Here is a 23,909-nt window from a genome sequence, read left to right as displayed (position 1 = left end):
AACACATACAGTACTAAGACTCCCAAATCTACACTTACATTGCACTGCACCCTTAGAGAAAAGGGTTCCAAAAGGGTTCTTCGGCTGTCCCCATAGGAGAACCCTGTTTGGTTCCAGGTAGAACCATTTTGGGTTACATGTAGAACCCTCTGTAGAAAGGGTGGAACCCAAAAGAGTTCTACCTGAAACCAAAAGGGTTCTACCTCCAACCAAAAAGGGTTCTTAAAAGGGTTATCCTATGGGGACAGCCAAAGAATCCTTCAAGGTTCTAGATAGCACCTTTTTTTCAATGTGCAATATCAAATATATCTGTATAATTTAAACCGTATCTCGTTCAGAAATCATGAGTTAATAAAATATGTAAGACTATATGTCCTCTATTTGTGAATAGACCGTTTGGTTTATACAGTAGTTAAGAGAGAGCAGTTGAAGTCCCGTTTACAGTCCTGTCCTCTGTTCTGTCATTGACCTGTCAGAAGAGATGAGCTCATTAATCACAATGCATTGAGGAAACACTACTAACCCAGCTTAGCACCCTGAGTGTCCCTGTTCCTCTGTTCCTTCACCACATACTCTTTAACATTTAACTGCGGTGGGCTAAATCAGCGTCACACAGAGTGATTCTTGGTAGTCTTAAACAAATCTACTTTGAAACAAAAGTATACACCTCACACACATGGTTATGGGCTTAAAAACAAGAAGACACCTGTACCATGTCAGATATAGACTTAAAACGTATTCCATTTTGAGTTTAAATCCCAATATTACACTTTACATACATCACAGAAGACTAAAATATAACAAAACCATTCAGCTTAAAAAAATAAATAATGTTGATTAATTCTGAAATTCTGAAAAATATGACTAAAATTCCGGTCACACTTTGGACATTCGACTGCTGGAAAGGGGTACTACTCTATCAACCTCACTCAAACTCACTGTTCAAACACCTGCGGCCTACGCTCTTGTGCACAGTTCTCCTGTCATTGTGATTCCAGCTGTAACTCTCCATATCCAAATGAAGTCAAGGTGTATGGCCACACAAAGTCCCCATATACCGTAAATTATTACAGACAGGTACATGGCACTGTTAATACCATCCCTGTAAAACAATGTTGATATAATGTTCAAGAAGGATCATGGCAAATCATATTACTCAAATGAAATAGTTTCCCCAGACCAGTAGTGAAGGGAAACACACTAACAATAGAAGCATTATGTGGACTTGAATGCTTTGCTACTCAATGCAACACCTCCTTCAAAAAAAGCCTGCCAATAAACATTGTTAAATCACTGAGACACTTCAGTACCGGGGAGACAGAGAGACAGACACACAGCGTTCCAGTCGCTCCACGAACTATAAAGTGGCCTGACAAAGACAGATGGCTAAAACTGATGTTATCTGATATCAGCTAGACTAGAGGGAGTCGGATGGTCGCGCGATCAAAACGTCTACGTCACCTCATAAAATAGTGCAAACAAGAATCAACCTTGAGGGAAGGAACCAGGCCTATACTTGTCATTAATAATATTAATTGACCTGACCATATTATGCCCTATTATAAATCCAGGAAGGATGTAGGTTATTGAACTAGTCATTTACAGTGTGTGTGTTTTAGAAGCGAGCACCAGGACTTCCTACGGATATTTTTTTTTAAATGGTAATGTCCGATGAAGGCTGTAACTACAAAAACCAGTTCTGTGAAAATGGTTAATTGTAATGGTATTGCATGATTAGGTCCGCCTACTGGAAAACAAATACTGAGCTATCTCAATATAATATCTCTTAGATAGGCTCACTTTTTAATCATTTGGCTCTGTACTTTGTACTTTTTTACAAGACTGGCAAATTCCATAGATAATGCATCTTCCTGAACTGCTTTCATCATACAACGTTTTACTATCAGTCACAGTTTAGCCTCTCAAAGTGAGTATGAAGCATGAGTTAACTGAAAGGAATGATATAACCTGCTATGACATTAAAAAGTGAGCTTTTCTCTAGTAAATGTAGGTAGTTATTGACAAACTCTTTGCCACGTGGGTCAGCAGAGACAAATGTCTTCACCTGATAGATATTTAAGCAATAAGGCCCAAGGGGGTGTGGTATATGGCCAATATACCAAGGCTAAGGGCTGTTGTTATGCACGACGCAAAGCGGCCATATACCACAAACCCTCAAGGTGCCTTATTGCTATTACAAACTGGTGACCAACATAATTAGAGCAGGAAAAACAAATGTTTTGTCATACCCGTGGTATACGGTCTGATATACAATGGCCTTCAGCCAATCAGAATTCAGGGTTCAAACCACCCAGTTTATAATGTTTGTTAGATAGCTGAGACAACCGTCCCTGATATATGAGCAGCCAGGGGACATTTATAACAGAGCTGATGAATGTGGAAATGACATGGTCAGAATGGTCATTAACATTGTTTCCTTTATCTCTTGCTAATTAGATTCTGCTTTGATAAATATAGACAGCAGCTCCTTGACAACCAGCCAACCCCTTCTCTCGCACTCACATAACACTGGCCGGAGGAGGGAAATGTCAAGTCTGAGAACTCTGTGAAAGATTTCAACATTACTGCCTTGTAACCGACTATAACAGTACCGGGCTAATATATGACTGTATTTTAAGACATAAACAGAGGGAAGCAAGCAGAAACATCAAAGGAGCATCTTTTTCCATCTAGCAACGTTTCCTGATTACAAAGATATGAGGGTATTTTCCAATTCCTCAATCCATGAAGTAGCACACAACATTTATGCAATGGGATTTAGGTTTTTCCCAACTAGGACAGGAAGTTTCCATACAACAGCCTTCCATGATCTATGAAAGTAGAGAAGGAGCCGGCAGAGTAAGCGTGGGAGTGTGGGTGGGTAGAATGGGAAGGAATACATGTCATAGTTAAATGTCATTTGTCTAAATCATCCTAAAAGCAGTGGTTGAACACTTCCAAAATGACCTGATTGCTTAGGTCACTGTTAAGCCAGACCGTGAGAGGAGATCACAAGCAAAAGGACAAAGACTTAAGCTTGCCCAAACAAGGAGTTATAGGGAACAAAGATAGAATCAAGTCTGAAGCATACCAGAATGTACCATAAAATGAGTGTAGAGCATGCTTAAAACCCCCTAAGGAAGAGATTAGGGAGGAAATAGAGTAGGTAAACTCCTAGTAGTAAAAGAAGGTAGAAAATTAAAGTCAATAGTAAATAAATATCTAGAGTGAGCAGTGAGCAGTGAGCAGTGAGCACTGTCCTATTCCTATCAACAGCAGTGTTATTCACCACTCACTGGCTGAGAGAAGTTCATAGCTAACATCCTAATCATGGGAGCGTTCAGTCTGCCAATGACTGCCATGTGATAAGATATTCAGAACATGAGCAGGGAGAGGACTGTCACATGGCATGAACTTTAGAAACATTCAACATGAACAAAAAGCCAGCAACATGTTATCTTACTGAACCCTAAAGTCATCTACCAATACTGTTAATATAGACCACAGCACCATTCAGTTCTAAGCAAACAAAATAGCTGTGAAACAAGCATGAACAGATGGTGATTCCTGGTTTTCCATTAACACGACGGATGTAAATGTGGTCTGAAGCTGCTGTGGAGATAATAGCTGTGGTTACTATTGGATGACAAACTAACACGATAAGGGTTGCATGGACTTACCAGTGACGATTCCATAGTTGGGTGCTTCAAGGATCGCCCCATAGAACTGAATGATGTTGCGATGGCTGAGTACACTGAGGATTTCAGCCTGAACAAAAAACACGGAAAACAAAAGATACAGACGGAATAACAGCGTGGCAAATGTTGTTGCAAAACGGGACTGTGTTGCATTTCCATCCAAAATGAATTGGCTTGACTATGCATTATGTTAAGCTGCTGAAGATCAATGGATATCAGTGAACTATTTCTTGAAATAAAGACTCGAAGTTATGCACACCCCGCTATAGGCCTGGAGATCAAATAGAATATGCATGAATAGGTATATCAGATGTGTTTTTTGTCTTAAGACAATGAGGCCATCACTTACACGAAATCTCCAGACTAAGAAACACTTGCTTTAATTGGTCTTAATATGATCTCTCATTTGGCAATAATCTTTCTTTAAAGCATACAGTATGTGCCAATTCTGTGCACAAAGCGAGGAGGAGCATAATGACTATGACTGATGGGTCCCAAAAGTCACCACAACCCACTAAATGGGAGCAATTAAAATGATTGCTACACCGACAATTAAAAAGTATATGAAAAGCCTCTGCAATTACGACTCCTACCTCATTTTCGATCTTGAGTAGCTTTTTCACCGCCACTTCTTTGTCCTGAGAGATCCACCTGGCTCGGTACACGCTCCCGAAGCTGCCGCCGCCGCAGTTCTCGTGGAAGTGGATGTCATCAAACTTGATTTGCACGAAGGAGGCACTAAGAGACGACATCTCATAATGACACTCAGACCCAACTCGACGTGTGTCTGTCTGTCTGCCTGTCTGGAGGACCACAGGGAAGGAGACAGTGGAGGAGGAAGAAGAAGAAGCACAGTTCACTAAAACGCTTTTTCTTCGAGAACCAATGCTCAAATCTGTCTCAGGTTTGTTCCCCAAAAAAGACCCCTGATTCCTCAAGTAAAAGTCCTGCACCGGTGGTACACTAAAAGAACAGCTGTACACTAGAGCACACCATTAGAGAGTGTGTGACTGGATGTGCTGCTAACAGTACCCCAGGGAGGCCTCTGTGCCATTGGCTATGCCTGCCCGGAGTGGCACCGTGATATCTCTCATCTCAGCCAGTGATTTACGGGACATTCAACGTGCCTGCCTGCCCCAGACCGACGTCACACAGTCACCACTACCAGTAAGCACTGAATGAGTGGCCCAGGATCCTCTGTCAGCTTGAATAAGGACTATGGCATCCCTGGCATGCATTCTCCCTCTGCTGTGATCACTTTGCACAAAATACACGCGGCCAAAGCCACAGACTATTCCAGAACAGTCTAGAGTGGTCTGTACATGTAAGGCTAGTGAGTTAGACACAGCAGAGCTCATAAAGGGATCGCACCCTCTAGTTTCCCATGAATCACTGCAAACTTGGAACGGCACACTATCACTACACACTTGTTTTAAAAAACAAACTCAAAGAAGGTGCTACACCTCTAATTCTATTTTCAAAGAACAGTGACTATGTTTTCCTAATGTATATCAATTGCAATGTTTAGGGAGAGGGAACACCTGACCAAAGCATCAAACTTGTGCCCACAGACAATGAGCACCTTTTGTTTTCACATAACCTAAATGCATCCTGTAAAGAAATAATCCCTACATTACAGGAAATTGTAGCTCGGCTATTGTTCATAAGTTACCCATTTACTGCTCAGCAATTATGGCTTTTAAGAGGCTCTTACTTGGACCTGAATCAGGATTGCTATCCAACCCAGCAGAAAATGCCTCCATTGTCACAGAGGGGAGTCAATGCTCTCTGTTAATGTATGGCTATTCATGCTATACTTAGCCTCACACCAATCTTCCCAGTACATGAGCAGCTCTGACATTGTCTGTTGCCACTCAAGACGCCAGGGTTGCTGGATGTTATTGGAGCACACACTCTACTTTAGGGCTCGTTTCTGCCTGTCCTCACTGGAAAGTAAACACTCCACTGCAGACATTGAAATAATGGACCAATACCCATGTGGAAATATACTCTGCAGATAGTAAAAATGTATTTTAAATAATCAAATGTATTGAATTACCTCATCTGCTTTACCCATCTATATCGTCCCTGTGATGGATGTCATTACTGTAAATATTGATATAGGTTTAACTCAGCTATATCAACAAACACTGTAAGTGTCCCATCAGGAATTCCTAACTTCAGCTCCAGAGAAGCTGCAGTGTTTAAACTCTACCATTTTGATTACGTACAAAATCAAAATGACTCCAGGGATGTACAGTCAATAATTCAGCCAGGGAAAAACAGCACTAAGGATGAAACAAAACTTGATCAGCTGATGTTCAGGACAGTGATACTACACTGAATAGGCTACCGTGTATCAACTACATTGTATTGTGGACAAAATGTTGGATGGTCAAGATTGTCCTCTTTACTCTCCTCAAACCTAAGATAATGCATTTGATTCAAGAAAAATGTAATATGCAATTTGTGGCATAAACCGCTATAAGTACTAATATTACTAGCTCATACTAGTATAGATACTGGTGCACCCAAGAGGACAGAGCTTGTTACAACTACTGTGTTTGGAGAGAGATCACCATATCACCATATCAAGGAAAACAATGGGTGAGCTAGTGTATGGGAAGGGACCATTGCTCATTGGTGTTTATGCTGCTGCATGCACCACACCCAAAATATGTATAAGCTACCCACTGAGCAAAAACTGGTTGAAACGTTGTTTCAAGAAGAAAATGTCATGTGATGATGTTGAAACAACGTGGAACATTTATTGGATTTGCAAAAAGTCATCAACGTCAGGGAATTGTAACTTTTTTCAATGACATGGCAACATGTTTTATTGATTTCATGTTGAATTCACGTTAGTTGACGACTCAACCAAATGTAAATCAAAACTAGTCGTTGAAATGAAGTCTGTGCCCAGTGCGTAGTGCAAGGCTGGGATTCATTCCAACCTGCCATAGCAATGTTTACGCAGTGTCTTTACAATACTCATCCTGTCCCCACACACTTCTAATTCTGAAAGCTAAAGCATACCTGTGAGGGGAGTCGCTCTGGTAGTAGCTGTAGGTTTTTATACAGTACCCAAGACCAGTCTGAGTAAATTTGACCATGGGTGTCATGGCTGTCGACAAAAGAGGACCAAGGTGCAGCGTGGTAATTGTACATCTTCTTTTAATAGTAGATGTCACCAACAAAACAATAAACAATAGCAAAACAAACTGTGAAGCTTAAGGCAATGTGCCATCAAACAAAGTTAACTTCCCACAAAGACAGGTGGGAAAAAAGGCTACCTAAGTTTAGTTTCCAATCAGAGACAACGACAGACAGCTGTCCCTGATTGAGAACCATACCCGGCCAAAACATAGAAATAGAAAATCATAGAAACACAAAACATAGAATGCCCACCCCAACTCACGCCCTGACCAAACCAAAATAGAGACATAAAAATAATCTCTAAGGTCAGGGCATGACAGTACCCCACCCCAAAGGTGCGGACTCCGGCCGCAAAACCTAAACCTATAGGGGAGGGTCTGGGTGGGCATCTATCCGCGGCGGCGGCTCAGGTGCGGGACGCAGACCCTGCTCCACCGCTGGCTCACCCCACTTTGGTGGCACTACTGGTGCGGGGACCCTCGCCGCCGACCCCGGACTGGGCACCCTCGTTGCGGGCCCCGGACTGGGCACCCTCGTTGCGGGCCCCGGACTGGGCACCCTCGCTGAAGACTCCGGACTGGAGAACGTCGCTGGAGGCTCCGGACTGGAGGCCGTCGCTGGAGGCTACGGACTGGAGAAAGTCGCTGGAGGCTCCGGACTGGAGAAGGTCGCTGGAGGCTCCGGACTGGAGAAGGTCGCTGGAGGCTCCGGGCTGGAGAAGATCGCTGGAGGCTCCGGGCTGGAGAAGGTCGCTGGAGGTTCCGGACTGGAGAAGATCGCAGGAGGCTCCGGACTGAAGGCCGTCGCTGGAGGCTCCGGACTGGAGAACGTCTCTGGAGGCTCCGGGCTGGAGAACGTCTCTGGAGGCTCCGGGCTGGAGGCCGTCGCTGGAGGCTCAGGGCCGGAGGCCGTCTCTGGAGGCTCCGGTCCGGAGACCGTCTCTGGAGGCTCCGGGCCAGAGACCGTCTCTGGAGTGGAGAGACACACAGGAGGCCTGGCTCTGGGAGCAGGCACAGGACTCACCAGGCTGGGGAGACATACAGGAGGCTTCTTCCTTGGCCGAGGCACCGGATACACTGGGCCATGGAGGCGTACTGGCGGTCTCGAGCGCAGAGCTGGCACAACCCGTTCTGGCTGGATGCCCACTTCCACCCGGCAAATGCGGGACGCTCGCACCGAGCACACTGGCCTGTGAATGCTCAACTGAGACACAGTGCGCATCACCCCATAGCACGGGCCTGACCAGTCACATGCTCGCCATGGTAAGCACGGGGAGTTGGCTCAGGTCTCCAACCTGACTCAGCCACACTCCCCGTGTGCCCCCCAAAAATGTTTTTTGGGGGGTTGCCTCTCGGGCTTCCTTGCCAGCTTTGTTCCTTCATAACGCTGCCGCTCCGCCTTAGCTGCCTCCAGTTCCTCCCTTGGACAGCGATACTCCCCAGCCTGCCTCCAGGGTCCCTTACCATCCAGGATCTCTTCCCATGTCCAGGAGTCCTCTCTACCACGCTGCTTGGTCCTTTGGTGGTGGTGGGAAGTTCTGTCACGGCTGTCGACAAAAGAGGACCAAGGTGCAGCGTGGTGAGCGTACCTTTTCTTTTAATAGTAGATGTCGCCCACAAAACAATAAACAATAGCAAAACAAACTGTGAAGCTTAAGGCAATGTGCCATCAAACAAAGTTAACTTCCCACAAAGACAGGTGGGAAAAAAGGCTACCTAAGTTTAGTTCCCAATCAGATACAACGACAGACAGCTGTCCCTGATTGAGAACCATACCTGGACAAAACATAGAAATAGAAAATCATAGAAACACAAAACATAGAATGCCCACCCCAACTCACGCCCTGACCAAACCAAAATAGAGACAGGGTCAGTCATGGTCTGGGGCGGTGTGTCACAGCATCACCGGACTGAGCTTGTTGTCATTGCAGGCAAACTCAACGCTGTGCGTTACAGGGAAGACATTCTCCTCCCTCATGTGGTACCCTTCCTGCAGGCTCATCCTAACATGACCCTCCAGCATGACAATGCCACCAGCCATACTGCTCGTTCTGTGCGTGATTTCCTGCAAGATAGGAATGTCAGTGTTCTGCCATGGCCAGCGAAGAGCCCGGATCTCAATCCCATTGAGCACATCTGGGACCTGTTGGATCGGAGGGTGAGGGCTAGGGCCATTCCCCCAAGAAATGTCTGGGAACTTGCAAGTGCCTTGGTGGAAGAGTGGGGTAACATCTCACAGCAAGAACTGGAAAATCTGGTGCAGTCCATGAGGAGGAGATGCACTGTAGTACTTAATGCAGCTGGTGGCCACACCAGATACTGACTGTTACTTTTGATTTTGACGCCCCCTTTGTTCATGGACACATTATTCCATTTCTGTTAGTCACATGTCTGTGGAACTTGTTCAGTTTATGTCTCAGTTGTTGAATCTTGTTATGTTCATACAAATATTTACACATGTTAAGTTTGCTGAAAATAAACGCAGTTGACAGTGAGAGGACGTTTCTTTTTTTGCTAAGTTTATAAGGGTTACCTGGAGAAAATCGGACCTCTCTGAAATGAAAATGGATGACCCTCCCTTCAGCATATTTGAACTAAATACTCCCTAAATGCTTGGGGGAAAAAGTGACTCTCCCCTATGCCCAAAATAAAAATGAAAAGATAAAGTGAATAGCAGATAACATGCCTACCGTTTACCAGAGACTTAGATATGCAGTTTTGGAAATTGTTCTTCGTCCTGCAAGCAGTACACCATTTTGATAGCGCACAGGGCTGCGAGATAGAAGGTTGTTGGATCGCAGACCACCATGGACAAGAGTAGGGGTGGAAAGATCACCTTTATAGTAAAAACATTGCTGAATCTATCATCGTATTTACGTGTCCATGAAAAAAGTGTCTTTTATAAACATTTCCTACAATTCTATATCATTTTACATGGAGACCTTAGTATAATATTTTTTATTACCACATACATTACAGCCTGAGAATGGACAGAGAAATAGGCTGTGTTCATCTTATCATATTTATCTAATGTCAAATCAGTGTGTTTTGTTTGCAAGGAAACTGTCCCTGTTTGCAAATAATTAAATCTGAGGCAACATTATGAATATGAGTATGGTACCCAGGTATTTCACAACTTCTTTCTAGCATAAAGCATCGTGGACCAAAGCGCTGTTATGGTTCACTTTCTATATTCAGATCCACTTTATTTTCTTCAAAATCTAACCCTTTCCTGCAGTCGAATGACCAAAGCACCCTCTAGTGGCTGAATGGGTGGAATGTTATTAATATGTTTAATAATTTCATGATACAAATAATAAAAAAATCAACGCTGAAAATCCGGTGTTTCTATATCAAACGGTTTTGTTATATTTCAGTCCGGGGCCCGCAGTGCCGGTCTCCAGTCCGGAGCCCGCAACGAGGGTGCCCAGTCCGGGGCCCGCAACGAGGGTGCCCAGTCCGGAGTCTCCAGCGACGGTCTCCAGTCCGGAGTCTCCAGCGACGTTCTCCAGTCCGGAGTCTCCAGCGACGTTCTCCAGTCCGGAGTCTCCAGCGACGTTCTCCAGCCCGGAGTCTCCAGCGACGTTCTCCAGCCCGGAGTCTCCAGCGACGTTCTCCAGTCCGGAGCCTCCAGCGATGGTCTCCAGTCCGGAGCCTCCAGCGACGGTCCCCAGTCCGGGGCCCGCAACAAGGGTGCCCAGTCCGGAGCCTCCAGCGACGGTCCCCAGTCCGGGGCCCGCAACGAGGGTGCCCAGTCCGGGGCCCGCAACGAGGGTGCCGAGTCCAGAGTCTCCAGCGACGGTCTCCAGTCCGGAGCCTCCAGCGACAGTCTCCAGTCCGGAGCCTCCAGCGACGGTCCCCAGTCCGGGGCCCGCAATGAGGGTGCCCAGTCCGGGGCCCGCAACGAGGGTGCCCAGTCCAGGGCCAGCTGCGAGGGTCCCCAGTCCGGGGCCCGCAACGAGGGTGCCCAGTCCGGGGCCCGCAACGAGGTTGCCCAGCCTGGAGTCTCCAGCAACGGTCTCCAGTCCGGAGTCTCCAGCGACGGTGCCCAGTCCGGGGCCCGCAACAAGGGTGCTCAGTCCAGGGCCCGCAACGAGGGTGCCCAGTCCGGGGCCCGCAGCGAGGGTGCCCAATCCGGGGCCCGCAGCGAGGGTGGCCAGTCCGGGGCCAACTACGAGGGTCCCCAGTCCGGGGCCTGCAACGAGGGTCCCCAGTTCAGGGTCGGCGACGAGGGTCCCCACACCAGAGGTGCCACCAAAGTGGGGTGAGCCAGAGGTGGAGCGGGGTCTGCGTCCCGCACCTGAGCCGCCACCGCGGATGGATGCCCACCCAGACCCTCCCCTATAGGTTCAGGTTTTGCTTTTGGGGGGGGTACTGTCACGCCCTGACCTTAGAGAGCCTTTTTATGTCTCTATTTGGTTTGGTCAGGGTGTGATTTGGGGTGGGCATTCTATGTTTTGTTTTCTATGTTTCTTTATTTCTATGTTTTGGCCGGGTATGGTTCTCAATCAGGGACAGCTGTCTATCGTTGTCTCTGATTGGGAACCATACTTAGGTAGCCCTTTTCCATCCTTTCAGTGTGGGAAGTTAACTTTGTTAGAGGCTTCTTAGCCCTGTTAAGCTTCACGGTCGTTTTGTATTGTTTATTGTTTTGTTGGCGACATTCAAATAAAAAGGAATATGTACGCTCACAACGCTGCACCTTGGTCTTCTTCCAGCATCGGCCGTGACACTGATGTAGAGAAACAGACACCTCACATGTCCTCAACTGGCAGCTTCATTAAATAGTACCCGCAAAACACCAGTCTCATCTCGGAGTCGCCTCTTTGCTGTTGATGTTGAGACTGGTCTTTTGCGGGTACCATTTAATGAAGCTGCCAGTTGAGGACTTGTGAGGCGTCTGTTTCTCAAACTAGACATTGTAATGTACTTGTCCTCTTGCTCAGTTGTGCACCGGGGCCTCCCACTCCTCTTTCTATTCTGGTTAGAGACAGTTTGCGCTGTTCTGTGAAGGGAGTAGTACACAGCGTTGTATGGGATCTTCAATTTCTTGGCAATTTCTCGCCTTCATTTCTCAGAACAAGAATAGACTGACAAATTTCAGAAGAAAGTTATTTGTTTCTGGCCATTTTGAGCCTGTAATCGAACCCACAAATGCGGATGCTCCAGATACTCAACTAGTCTAAAGAAGGCCAGTTTTATTGCTTCTTTAATCAGAACAACCATTTTCAGCTGTGCTAACATAATTGCAAAAGGGTTTTCTAATGATCAATTAGCCTTTTAAAATGATCAACACGGATTAGCTAACACAACGTGCCATTGGAACACAGGAGTGATGGTTGCTGATAATGGGCCTCTGTATGCCTATTTAGATATTCCATTAAAAATCTGCTGTTTCCAGCTACAAAAGTCATTTACAACATTAACAATGTCTACACTGTATTTCTGATCAATTTGATGTTACTTTAATTATAAGGGCACAAGGCGAGACCCAAATGCAGACACAGAAGACTGGTTGAGCTCCGATATTTATTATGTCAAAATGGGTAGGCAAAAGGCAGGTCGTGTTCAGGCGAGAGTTCATAAACCAGGTCAGAGTCCAAACGGTACAAGACGATAGGCAGGCTCAAGGTCAGGGGCAGGCAGTGGTCAGGCAGGCGGGCTCAGAGTCAGGACAGGCAAGGGTCAAAACCAGGAGGGCGAGAAATGAGAGACAGGGAAAGCAGGAGCTGAGAAACAAAACCGCTGGTTGACTTGACAAACAAGACAAATTGTCATAGAGAGACAGGAAACACTGGGATAACTACACCGGGGAAAATAAGCGACACCTGCAGGGGGTGGAGACAATCACAAGGACAGGTGATTGTCTCCACCCCCTGGGCGCATACCTGGTTGACTGGGGTGTCGGCGGTGATGAGGGCTGGATCCAGGATGTCTGTAGCGGGAACCCAGCACCTCTCCTCCGGGCCGTAACCTTCCCAGTCAACCAGGTACTGGAAACCCCTGCCCCGTGGTCGAACACCCAGGAGGCGTTTTACCGTGTATGCCGGATGGTGTACAGGTGAAACGGATCAGGGCGTGACATTAACGGACAAGAAATTTGCTTTTCTTCCAAAAACAAGGACATTTCTAAGTGACCCCAACCTTTTGAACGGTAGTGTATACAGTGAGGGAAAAAAGTATTTGATCCCCTGCTGATTTTGTACGTTTGCCCACTGACAAAGAAATTATCAGTCTATAATTTTAATGGTAGGTTTATTTGAACAGTGAGAGACAGAATATCAACAAAAAAATCCAGAAAAACGCATGTCAAAAATGTTATGAATTGATTTGCATTTTAATGAGGGAAATAAGTATTTGACCCCTCTGCAAAACATGACTTAGTACTTGGTGGCAAAACCCTTGTTGGCAATCACAGAGGTCAGACGTTTCTTGTAGTTGGCCACCAGGTTTGCACACATCTCAGGAGGGATTTTGTCCCACTCCTCTTTGCAGATCTTCTTCAAGTCATTAAGGTTTCGAGGCTGACGTTTGGCAACTCGAACCTTCAGCTCCCTCCACAGATTTTCTATGGGATTAAGGTCTGGAGACTGGCTAGGCCACTCCAGGACCTTAATGTGCTTCTTCTTGAGCCACTCCTTTGTTGCCTTGGCCGTGTGTTTTGGGTCATTGTCATGCTGGAATACCTATCCACGACCCATTTTCAATACCCTGGCTGAGGGAAGGAGGTTTTCACCCAAGATTTGACGGTACATGGCTCCGTCCATCGTCCCTTTGATGCGGTGAAGTTGTCCTGTCCCTTTAGCAGAAAAACACCCCCAAAGCATAATGTTTCCACCTCCATGTTTGACGGTGGGGATGGTTTCTTGGGGTCATAGGCAGCATTCCTCCTCCTCCAAACACGGCAAGTTGGGTTGATGCCAAAGAACTCCATTTTGGTCTCATCTGACCACAACACGTTCACCCAGTTGTCCTCTGAATCATTCAGATGTTCATTGGCAAACTTCAGACGGGCATGTATATGTGCTTTCTTGAGCAGGGGGACCTTGCGGGCGCTGCAGGATTTCAGTCCTTCACGGCATAGTGTGTTACCAATTGTTTTCTTGATGACTATGGTCCCAGCTGCCTTGAGATCATTGACAAGATCCTCCTGTGTAGTTCTGGGCTGATTCCTCACCGTTCTCATGATCATTGCAACTCCACGAGGTGAGATCTTGCATGGAGCCCCAGGCTGAGGGAGATTGACAGTTCTTTTGTGTTTCTTCCATTTGCGAATAATCATAGAAACTGTTGTCACCTTCTCACCAAGCTGCTTGGCGATGGTCTTGTAGCCAATTCCAGCCTTGTGTAGGTCTACAATCTTGTCCCTGACATCCTTGGAGAGCTCTTTGGTCTTGGCCATGGTGGAGAGTTTGGAATCTGATTGATTGATTGCTTCTGTGGACAGGTATCTTTTATACAGGTAAGAAACTGAGATTAGGAGCACTCCCTTTAAGAGTGTGCTCCTAATCTCCGTTCGTTACCTGTATGAAAGACACCTGGGAGCCAGAAATCTTTTTTGATTGAGAAGGGGTCAAATACTTATTTCCCTCATTAAAATGCAAATCAATTTATAAAATGTTTGACATGCATTTTTCTGGATATTTTTGTTGTTATTCTGTCTCTCACTGTTCAAATAAACCTACCATTAAAATTATAGACTGATAATTTCTTTGTCAGTGGGCAAACGTACAAAATCAGCAGGGGATCAAATACTTTTTTCCCTCACTGTATAATGTGTAATATTGGGATGCAAACTCAAAAATGTAATACATTTCAACTTTATATCTGACATGGTACAGATGTGTTTTTTTAAGCCCATAAGCATGTGTGTAAGGTGTATACTTTTGTTTCAAAGTATATTTGTTTAAGACTACCAAAAGTGTGACCTTGATTTAGCCTACTGCAGTAAATTAAGCTAACAAGGGGTAGGCCTATTGTAATGAGTATGATCAGAAACAGACTGCTGGTTTCAAGCACAGGGTGCAGCAGGTGTTTATTTAGTAAATGACCATAGGAGGAGGCAGGGTCCAGGGGCAGGCAGAAGGTCATACACAGGGAATCGAAAAAGGTAACAGTACAGGCAGGGAAAAAGGCTAATAACGTAGTCCGGGAGATCAGGCAAGAGGAAGATAACAGGAAATCTGATAGGCAAAAGTACAGGCAAGGAAGTGAGGATGGCCAAAAACTACGATACACGGGAGGACTAAAATGGAAATAAACAGAGCTCTGAATAGAATGTGTACAAAAACAAACAATACCTCACAATGATGGGGTGCAATGAACTGAACTAAATAGTGTGTGTAAATGACATACAGGTGTGTGAACTGGTGATCAGAATTCAGGTGATTGGGATCTGGAGTGAGCTGCATTTAGGGGATCTATGTGTTTGAGTGTGAGCTGGAAAGTGGGCTGGAAAGTGAGCTGCGTTCAGGGGATCTATGTGTTTGAGAGTGTGAGTTGGATGCAGACGTTACACCTATGCTTTTTGCCATTTTCTTTAATATAAGGAAGGCCTATGGCATACCTTCTCATTCCTCTCAATTCGAGTCCCTTCACTGACACGAAGATAGGCTATTTAAAGAGTGCATTGTGGGTGGAGGAATTGGACGAACAATCGATGGATAGCAGCCTATAGCCATATTCTGTCTGTCAAGCAGGTAGGCTAATCTCTTATCTTAAATAGGAAGAAATATGCTCCAACATAAACCCCTCTTGTTGTTAGTAAAGTAAAATTAAAACGAAGATGGTTTAAATAAATGATGCCTACTCGAATTTGCCTAATTTCAGCACCATGAGCTGTCCATTTCAGATTGATTGGGCAGCGGCTGCCACTTCAAGTTTCAGCACCAAGTTAATTGAATCTGGCTTATTGTGAGGTCAATAACTCTAATAAATACATAATGGGCAAGTGTTCTGCAGCGCATAAGACTCAGGAAGCAAGTACATTTTCTTAGAAATATGACTTGGCTCTGAGCTCCTCCAAGCATTTCGTATAGCCTATAGGCTATGGATCATTTGATTGAGACCACACTAAATAGCCTATAGGCGCTTGATATTGTGTACCCAGCGGAGAATCAGAGATGAGGGGTGGTATCAGACACACATCGATATAGCCTAATAAGCAACTAATTCTAGAACACTGATAAATATAGAAATGTAATCAATTACAAATTAAATGACCCTACCATGGACTAGAGTTAAAAAATACTAAAAGGTTCCCCTGACTGAAATTGAAAAAGCATGACCCTCCCCCATTTTCTGTCAGGTCCCCATTATGTACATTTAGAACCATCCCTAATGTGTGACTAGTCAAATCTGGGTTTGATTGAATTGAGCCCTTAATTGAGTCAAATATAATTTAGCAAGATAAAGACACTTCAGCAGCTAAGGATTAACATAAGGTTTTTGAGGCAAGACAGCCCATTTCCTCGATGACACCCATGTTGCGCATAACTAAGCACTTTTACGCACGAGACCAAGCGTTTGCCAAAAACAGACAACTGTAAAATAAAGATACAAATCATAGGATTTAGGTTATTGGTCTGGTACATGATGTTTACATCACTCATTAATGATTATCACAGCTTTCAAAAAAATATGTGATTGAAAACATCTCATGCGCCATGAGACATGCTAGGCTACACTGAAACATAATGCGATATTACATACCTTTGACTTTTCCAACAAATAAAACCGGCAATCACAGTCTCACAGATCCAATGGGTAGCGTAACTTCTGTAGGTAAACATATAACCAAAGACAGTACTGTAAAGACCCCACTTTCGGAACCCGAGCGTGACGTCTATGATTTCCCCATACTGTGAATTATAGAGTTTCCCAACTTCCTTGACCCGGGCTACCAAACGCTGTAACACAGAAAGAAGATCCCAACATATTTCGAGTACTTTCACACAAATTCTGATGACAACAGCTCCACTCCATGGACAAAATCTGTACACCCCAAACGATATTAGCACTACACAGTCGTAGCAGCTATGTTATAACAACCAAAACCTGCAGTCTTAGGGAGTTTAATTAGTTTTCCTATCATCAAAAGACTACTATGACAGCATGAAACGGCATTTGAAATATTATTCAGGCTACTCTAAATATATCATCAGCTCATAATTAGTTGTTATAAAAAAGAATCAATGGACAATCAAATGGACAGCATCGTCAGCAGATACATCTAATTCGTTTTTAATATTTACAGAATAAACATGGAAAAAAATCTTGCAGACAATAGTTACCTCACAGATTTTTATAGAGGAATGTGCTCACATATATCCAGCCCAACATCTCAAATCATTTCATGCTGAGGTCATAATAAATAGAGGAATACATTGTACAACGTGTAATAAAAAGCCACAAACTAAAATATGTATAAATATAATCTGATTTACAAAAAAGATATGAAACCACAACTGAATATTAGGATTTGCAATTTATGAGGTCAGGGAGTGAAATAAGAGCCAATGTTTCCATTCTGAAAAGTGTCCTAACTAACATCAACCCGACATAGATTTGTGCAACAATCTAATGGATGATTATCTCCAAAAGATCCTTCGCTTTATACATTGTGTCCTTTTCATGGGGCAGGTGACCTCAAAGTATCAAATAGACCTTCAGGGACATAAGAATGAGATGAATTTGAAAATGCTGTGAAATTTAAACCAGGATGTTGCCCATTGTTTACAAAAAATGTAACAATACACCTAAGGAAACAAAGAAGCTGAAATTATACTGACATTTGAAATACAGTTGAAGGTGGAGCTGATGAACTCTGTAGCATCTAAAATGATACTTGACTATACATGTAATAATGTGAGGTTCCATGTAGCAGAGTGGGTATGTGTGTGTACTGGTATAACATACTGTATAAAGCAAGCTTCTTTTTGGCAGTAGAGCAGCAGCATGTGACATGTGTCTGTCCAGTGTCCATCCAGTGTCCAGGGAGGATTCAGGTTCTGCGAGGCTCCAGTCTATGGGAGAGATGAGATAGTGTTCTCTGGTTGTCAATAACAGTCAGCTGGCGCACGTAGCTCCGCACGTCCGGGTGGTTCTTACTGGTCTGAGACGGCTCTGCACCTGAGAAAGGACGAGGAAAACCCACGTTTATTAAAACAACGTCCTGTTGGAAGCCAGTCAAGTGAAGACTACACAGAAGAACCGTATGTTGACTTACTGAATGGTAGACTTCTGCAGTATCTCACAATCCTCACTGTATTAGCGATCATTCGCTGGAAGAATAAAAACAGCACAACTAGATGTTATCATTGTGAATTTACAGAAATAGAGAGTCACACACTATATGTAAGCAACCAGTAATTTATCGGGTAAAACACCAACGTTTCGGCATCACTGTGCCTTCTTCAGGGTACCATTAAGACTGTAGACTTCCAATATAAAATAATATCATGTACAAATCTATATCATCTTGGAGGGCCTTACCATTTTCTCAAAATTGACCAAACTGTCAATGAACGTCTTGTTTCCATCATGAGTGAATGTCATGTCTGAAAAGATAATTGCAATATGATTACACACAGAGAGAGCATATTTAGCCTGGCAGGTAGGAGCATTGGGCCAGTAACCGAAAGGTTGCTGGATCGAATCCCAGAGCGGACAAGGTAAAAATCTGTTGTTCTGCCCCTGAGCAAGGCAGTTAACCCACTGTTCCCTGGGTGCCGTGGATGTCGATTAAGGCAGCCCTCCGCAACTCTCTGATTCAGAGGGGTTGGGTTAAATGTAGAAGACACATTTCAGTTGAATGTATTCAGTTGTACAACTGACTAGATATCCCCCTTTCCCAATTCCCAGGAGTGGAATTGACCAGAGCAAACAATATAGAAGCTACTGTAGTTACACTGTGTCGCAGGTCGACACTCCAAAACAAGAGGTCAAAAGTCGACGATAATAACTTCTTCACACAAGAGGCAGTGAGGATAAGCCTCTCAATAGTCAATCAATGGGTGAGATAATGGGTAAACAACATGGAGGGTCATGAAGGCAGTGGAGAGAGAGCTGTGTTGTGTTGCACTGACCTTTGATCAGCAGCGGCATGAAGGGAATGATGGGTGGGTCCAGCTTGGCCACAGTGAGCCGGTACGCCCGATGGTTCCTGGACGGGTCCTGTGGAAACACTCACACTGTTCTGAGATCTGCCATAACCATGTTAAGTGGGCCCAGTCACAGCCAAGGGTGGTGCTGCTCAATCCATACATTGCTCGATGACAAATGACCATGCAAGTTTCAATTCAATATTTGAATAAAGAGAAGCTATAGAAAGCAAGGCTAGAGACTATGTGAGTGGATGAATAGTTGGTATGGGGCTAATATGGTTCATGCTACTCACCATTAAGCTTTCAAATTCGCTGTAAAATTTCTTGAATTTGCTGGGTAGTTTCTGTCAACACAAATAACAGGGAAGGTTAACAGACAGTTGAAATCCCCATATTCTTGGGCAGGTGCTAAACACAGGCGAGTGTTGTTGGACAGACAGATAGACAGTGAGGGACAGACGGACGGACAGACCGACCGACACAGTGACAGACAGACAGACAAACAGACACACAGACAGACAGACACCCACCTCCCAGGTCTGACTCAGTCTGCTCACGGCTGGGTTGCTCATGCCCATAATGATAGCAAAGAAGGAGTTGAGGTTCTTATACTCCTTACAGCTGTCACAGAGAGAAAATTGTCCAATGATTAATCAGGATCAGGTCACATGTTACATGTGTACATTGTGTACACATGTACATTCAGCCACTTACACATTTGTTCATCTTGACATATAGACCTTCCTTTTAGGGATGGATTGGGAGGGTTGCCGGACTGTACCCTTACAGCTAAGTGTGTGTGTGTGAGTGTGTTATTTCAGGTCCACTGTACACGTTTGGTTGCTTTCCCATCAGCGTTGGGTCAATGTGAAATTCTACCTGCTACACAAAGCGTGTTGTTTTGAGAGTGGAGAGGGGCAGAGGGAAGAGCATCTTTATTCTATGTTCCCCAACTGTACTGTACCATATTCATCCATTATGCGGAAGTAGAATAGCTTTGGTCCAGTTTTTCGCAAGTACTCCTTAAATTGTCTCTAGTGGTTGCACTAAATTACCCTCTAATTGCACAAGTTGCTTTTGTTTACATTGTGAACATAGTCAGTGAGTACATTTACATGCACACTAATAAGTCAATATTAAACTGATTATGGCAATATGGCGAGTATGGCATTAGTCATGTAAACACCTTACTCTGCTTATCTTAATCGGCGTACGGTGATAATCAAAGTAAGCATATGCCGATTAAAACAACTGGTTTTCTGAGAAATCTTTTGAATTATTAGGACATACAGTACGAAGGCCTTAATCCGAGTTACAGCGGTGTATTAGATCTGCGACTGTCGTAACACTAGCAGCACATGTTTCCTTCTGCTGCGAGAGTGAAGTGAGTCCGGGAAAAACGAAAAGTATGCATCTTTAAAAAAAATCCCATACAACTTTTATGTGTTCGAAATCCCCAAAATAACACGGTGGCTGTGGTAGAACGCGTAATAGAACATTTATTTTGATTTGCAATTTTCTGCATTTATCAAAGTCCCATCAGGTAGCCTGATTTCAGATATGTCCATGTAAACAGGATTATTAGGGACATCGTTCTTCTTGCAAAGCATGTAAACATTTAAATCAAACTATTATATTTAACTGACTATTCACAATAAACATATTATTGTGTGCATGTAACTGTACTCAGTGTAGCTAGCTAGAAAGCTAGCTAAGAGTTTATGCTAGCTAGTAGCTTCTTAGTAAAATGACCAGTGATGTATAGTCAAGGCCATATGCAAACAAAATCAACTTTAATTCTCATTATTTCAATTCACAAGATATAATGACCGTGCGCGTCAGCTATCAAGAATTGAAACTCAGCCATTCTTGAGCTTGGACGCTGCCATTGGACGTGACGCAACGCAAGCACAACAAGGGCAGTAGAGCAGCTTTCATTTCTTTTCAAATGAATAATTTCTTCAATGGCTGACGCCCCCGATGGCTGTAGAATAGCAGGGCCACGTGTGTGTATGTGTGTGTGCAAACGTGCATGCGTGCGCGCGTGCATGAGAGAGAGGGCGACAGGACGACTGGGACAAGGCAAGGGCCACTTACTGGGCAGCGATCTTGATGAACTTCTTGAGCATCTGAACGCGCTTGCTGAGCTGAGCACACAGACAGATCTCTGTGATCACCCACAGCTGGATCTCATTGAACCTCCTGAGGAACAGGTCCATGTTGGCCGTGGTCTTCTTGAAGTTCTGCCTCCCAAACGTATGGTAGATCAGCTCATGCTGTAGAACAGGGCAAGAGAGAAGGTCAATTACTGTGTCCCTGATAGTTTCTATAATAATGTATCAATATATTGGTCGAAGAGTTCATCGCTAGGAGCCCCAAATGGCTCCCTATTCCCCATAGGGCTCTGGTTGAAAGTAGTGCACTATATAGGGAATAGGGTGCCATTTAAGACGCAGTCGTAGAATCAAGTAATTCCTCATTCCCTCAGTGGTCTGACACACCTCATGTACACAGTGGAAGAGTTCCCAGTCGTAGACAGTCATCTGGTAGGCCAGGTCTTTTGAGCTCATTAACTCAAAGCTGCCCATGGAGCCAGTGGAGGGCCCTTCCTGCTCTGGCAAGGGTGTCTGAAATATAGCGCACACTTAATATACAGTATCATTTACATTTGTCTGTATATCATCCTTCATCATACAATTAACACTCATGTGAAATACAGGACCGTTTTGATGGGTACAACGGCAGTTTTACAACTATAACAAGTCGAAATGCAACAGTAGCCTCGGGCCAGTGAACATATGTCTGTTGATTTAAAACAAAATATTACATGAGCGAAATACATGACAAGTAACAGCTGCAAGAGATGTCCAGCTTGTAGGGGAACCTCTGGGAATCAGTCGGGTCAGTCTGAATGCGTTTTTGTTCTGAGGGGCATTTACACACCAATGAATCCAGTTGATCCCTGGGGCAGACAAACAGACGGCCGTTGACGCTGAGTGTGGAGAAGACTGAAATATCGTTGGGCTTCAGCACCACTTTATCTGAAGGAAAACAACAAACAAGAGATGGCTAAGACATGAGACCAAGAGCTCCTGTAAATGTGTACATATTTAATTATTTTTAAGTGACTGAATTATTATTTATTTTTTATCAGCTGTTTTGTTTTTGATAACATTGAGTCTTTGTCACATATATCTGGTAGTTTTAAACCACAAATGTGCAGATTGACAGGCAGGTCATCTCTTTTTGGCTTTGCTACTGTAGCTAGCAAGCTAGCTGGCTAATGTTTTTGTTGATTTTTGTTGTTGAATGATTCATCTGGACACAGCTACCAGCTTTTTTGTTTCACCTGGCTGCTGATTCCTGATCTTTTGAAAACATCATTTGAGGAGTCGTCTAAGCTTGAGAAGAATGAGAGATGCAGTAGAGGAATGCAGTGCTGAGGGTTCGTAGGGAGGACGACTGGCTACTACTTTGAACTGTGTGTGGTGAGCTTCCTGGTGCCCAGAGCTACTGAGGCTACACAGAGTGAAGGAGGAAAGGTCCAGTGGCTTCACAACTCAAGCTTGTTCCCAGAGTAGCCCTCAACAAGATCGTCACCAGACTCTTCATCAACCATCACTTGGACCAACTTCCTCTGATCACGCCATGAACTGTCCCGCTCCATCTATGGCCTCTATTGGTCGACCTAGCTAGATTTGTCTAGGCTACTCATGATGATGTATTGCTTGTTTGTTTGTTTTTTACTTTTGAAGTGCTTTGAGATTGCTTTCTGTTATGAAAAGCGCCATAGAAGTTTAATAAATTAGTATTATTATTATCATCATATCAAAACATAAGCATATTATTATGCTGTGTTCAAAAGTCACATAACAAGGGTAAGGTGCTAAAGATGCCCCTCAGTTTTTGACTTATCCCTAATCCCAGGAGTAGATACGGTTACACTGCTACAGAGTTTAACTGGCTACGGTTGCCATGGAGCTCTGCTGTTTCATCTGATATAACCCCCAGTCGACCTTGAACTTCATCATCAAAGAAAGTGGTCAAGAAGACTCTGAAGAGGCTGCATTATGTTTGCATTAGAACTGGCAATCATGCATTGAATATGACAGAATGGGGCATCCATAGTCCTCTGAATCCTCAGCAGAGAATTGTGCCCAGATTCTTAGCAGCGAAACAAATGCCAGTAAATAACTAGATTAATGGGAAATGTGATTAGGGTCTCAGAGACCATGGAGCAGCTGGGCTTCTGGCTTGATTTACTACTTGGTACGGGGAAAGAGCAGATCAAACATGGGCCAGAGAGAGAGGTGGATAAGTACGCCCTGGCAGAGACACTGGAACATCCATACAGCAAGTACCAGCCAATGGCAGCAACAAGCGGGTGTAGAATCTTATGAGTTGAAGCAAGAACAGCAATATTGCCCAAAGCTTTTCTCTATGCAGCTCTCCTGCAGGCCACGGTACCATCTTGAGCATATACCGGGTAATTGAAACAGAGTAATCCAGCATCAAAAGCCAATCATTTCCCAGTAAATCAGCCCCTGATTAATGAGCATCACAGCATCTGCAAATATCTATGCGTGGAAAAACTGTGTGGCGTCCACCGTCGTTTGATTAGCATGTGGCTGTGGCCCTTCTCACCTCCGGCCGAACTGAGGTTGACCAGGAGGAGGTCCTCTGCTGACCCCAGCTTGTCGGCCACTGCGCTGATGACCTCTCTGACTGAGGCAGCCACGGTGACCCGGATGGTGGTGTAGGTGTGGTCGCTGCAGTACACTTTGAACAGGACTGCATGGGGACAGAGCACAGAGCACAATGCAGGGTCATTAACATGAAGGAATGGGGGATGGGAAGACAAACTAGAGTCCAGGCCATTGTAGATCTTCAAAACACTGTGTGTCACTGCTGGCTGCAAGGCCAAAAGGCTCATACTACTACACTGTGCTTTT

The 23,909-nt window shown here is 44.5% G+C and overlaps 2 protein-coding genes across 9 annotated transcripts in view; both read right to left on the bottom strand.

Moving 5' to 3' along the window:
* LOC139538496 (mitogen-activated protein kinase kinase kinase 20-like) overlaps window positions 1–16,955 on the bottom strand; it is a 43,837-nt gene extending 26,882 nt beyond the window's left edge. The window contains exons 1-3 of one of the 5 annotated variants that reach the window (XM_071340610.1): window positions 16,565–16,955; window positions 4,292–4,501; window positions 3,681–3,768 (exon numbers count right to left, since the gene is read on the bottom strand). In XM_071340610.1, coding sequence (XP_071196711.1) covers window positions 3,681–3,768; window positions 4,292–4,450 — 247 coding nt within the window. In that variant the 5' untranslated portion in view covers window positions 4,451–4,501; window positions 16,565–16,955. Of the gene's footprint in view, window positions 1–3,680; window positions 3,769–4,291; window positions 4,778–6,734; window positions 6,943–16,564 lie in introns of those variants that run through there. The other 4 variants (XM_071340609.1, XM_071340612.1, XM_071340611.1 and 1 more) reach the window with 4 other exon arrangements.
* Window positions 16,956–17,059: 104 nt separating this feature from the next.
* The window catches only part of LOC139538495 (rap guanine nucleotide exchange factor 4-like), a 63,942-nt gene continuing 57,092 nt past the window's right edge, over window positions 17,060–23,909 (bottom strand). For all 4 annotated transcript variants that reach the window (XM_071340604.1, XM_071340605.1, XM_071340606.1 and 1 more), the window contains 10 exons: window positions 23,602–23,748; window positions 21,901–21,998; window positions 21,459–21,584; window positions 21,055–21,233; window positions 19,488–19,578; window positions 19,251–19,301; window positions 18,940–19,027; window positions 18,347–18,411; window positions 18,081–18,135; window positions 17,060–17,983 (listed from right to left, as the gene is read on the bottom strand). In XM_071340604.1, the coding sequence (XP_071196705.1) occupies window positions 17,856–17,983; window positions 18,081–18,135; window positions 18,347–18,411; window positions 18,940–19,027; window positions 19,251–19,301; window positions 19,488–19,578; window positions 21,055–21,233; window positions 21,459–21,584; window positions 21,901–21,998; window positions 23,602–23,748 (1,028 nt within the window). In that variant the 3' untranslated portion in view covers window positions 17,060–17,855. The remainder of the gene's footprint in view (window positions 17,984–18,080; window positions 18,136–18,346; window positions 18,412–18,939; window positions 19,028–19,250; window positions 19,302–19,487; window positions 19,579–21,054; window positions 21,234–21,458; window positions 21,585–21,900; window positions 21,999–23,601; window positions 23,749–23,909) is intronic.

This window comes from Salvelinus alpinus, chromosome 14 (assembly GCF_045679555.1).
Source record: "Salvelinus alpinus chromosome 14, SLU_Salpinus.1, whole genome shotgun sequence".
NCBI lineage: Eukaryota > Metazoa > Chordata > Actinopteri > Salmoniformes > Salmonidae > Salvelinus > Salvelinus alpinus.
The sequence above is the reverse complement of the archived record's forward strand: the minus strand, read 5'-3'. Positions and strand labels throughout refer to the sequence as shown.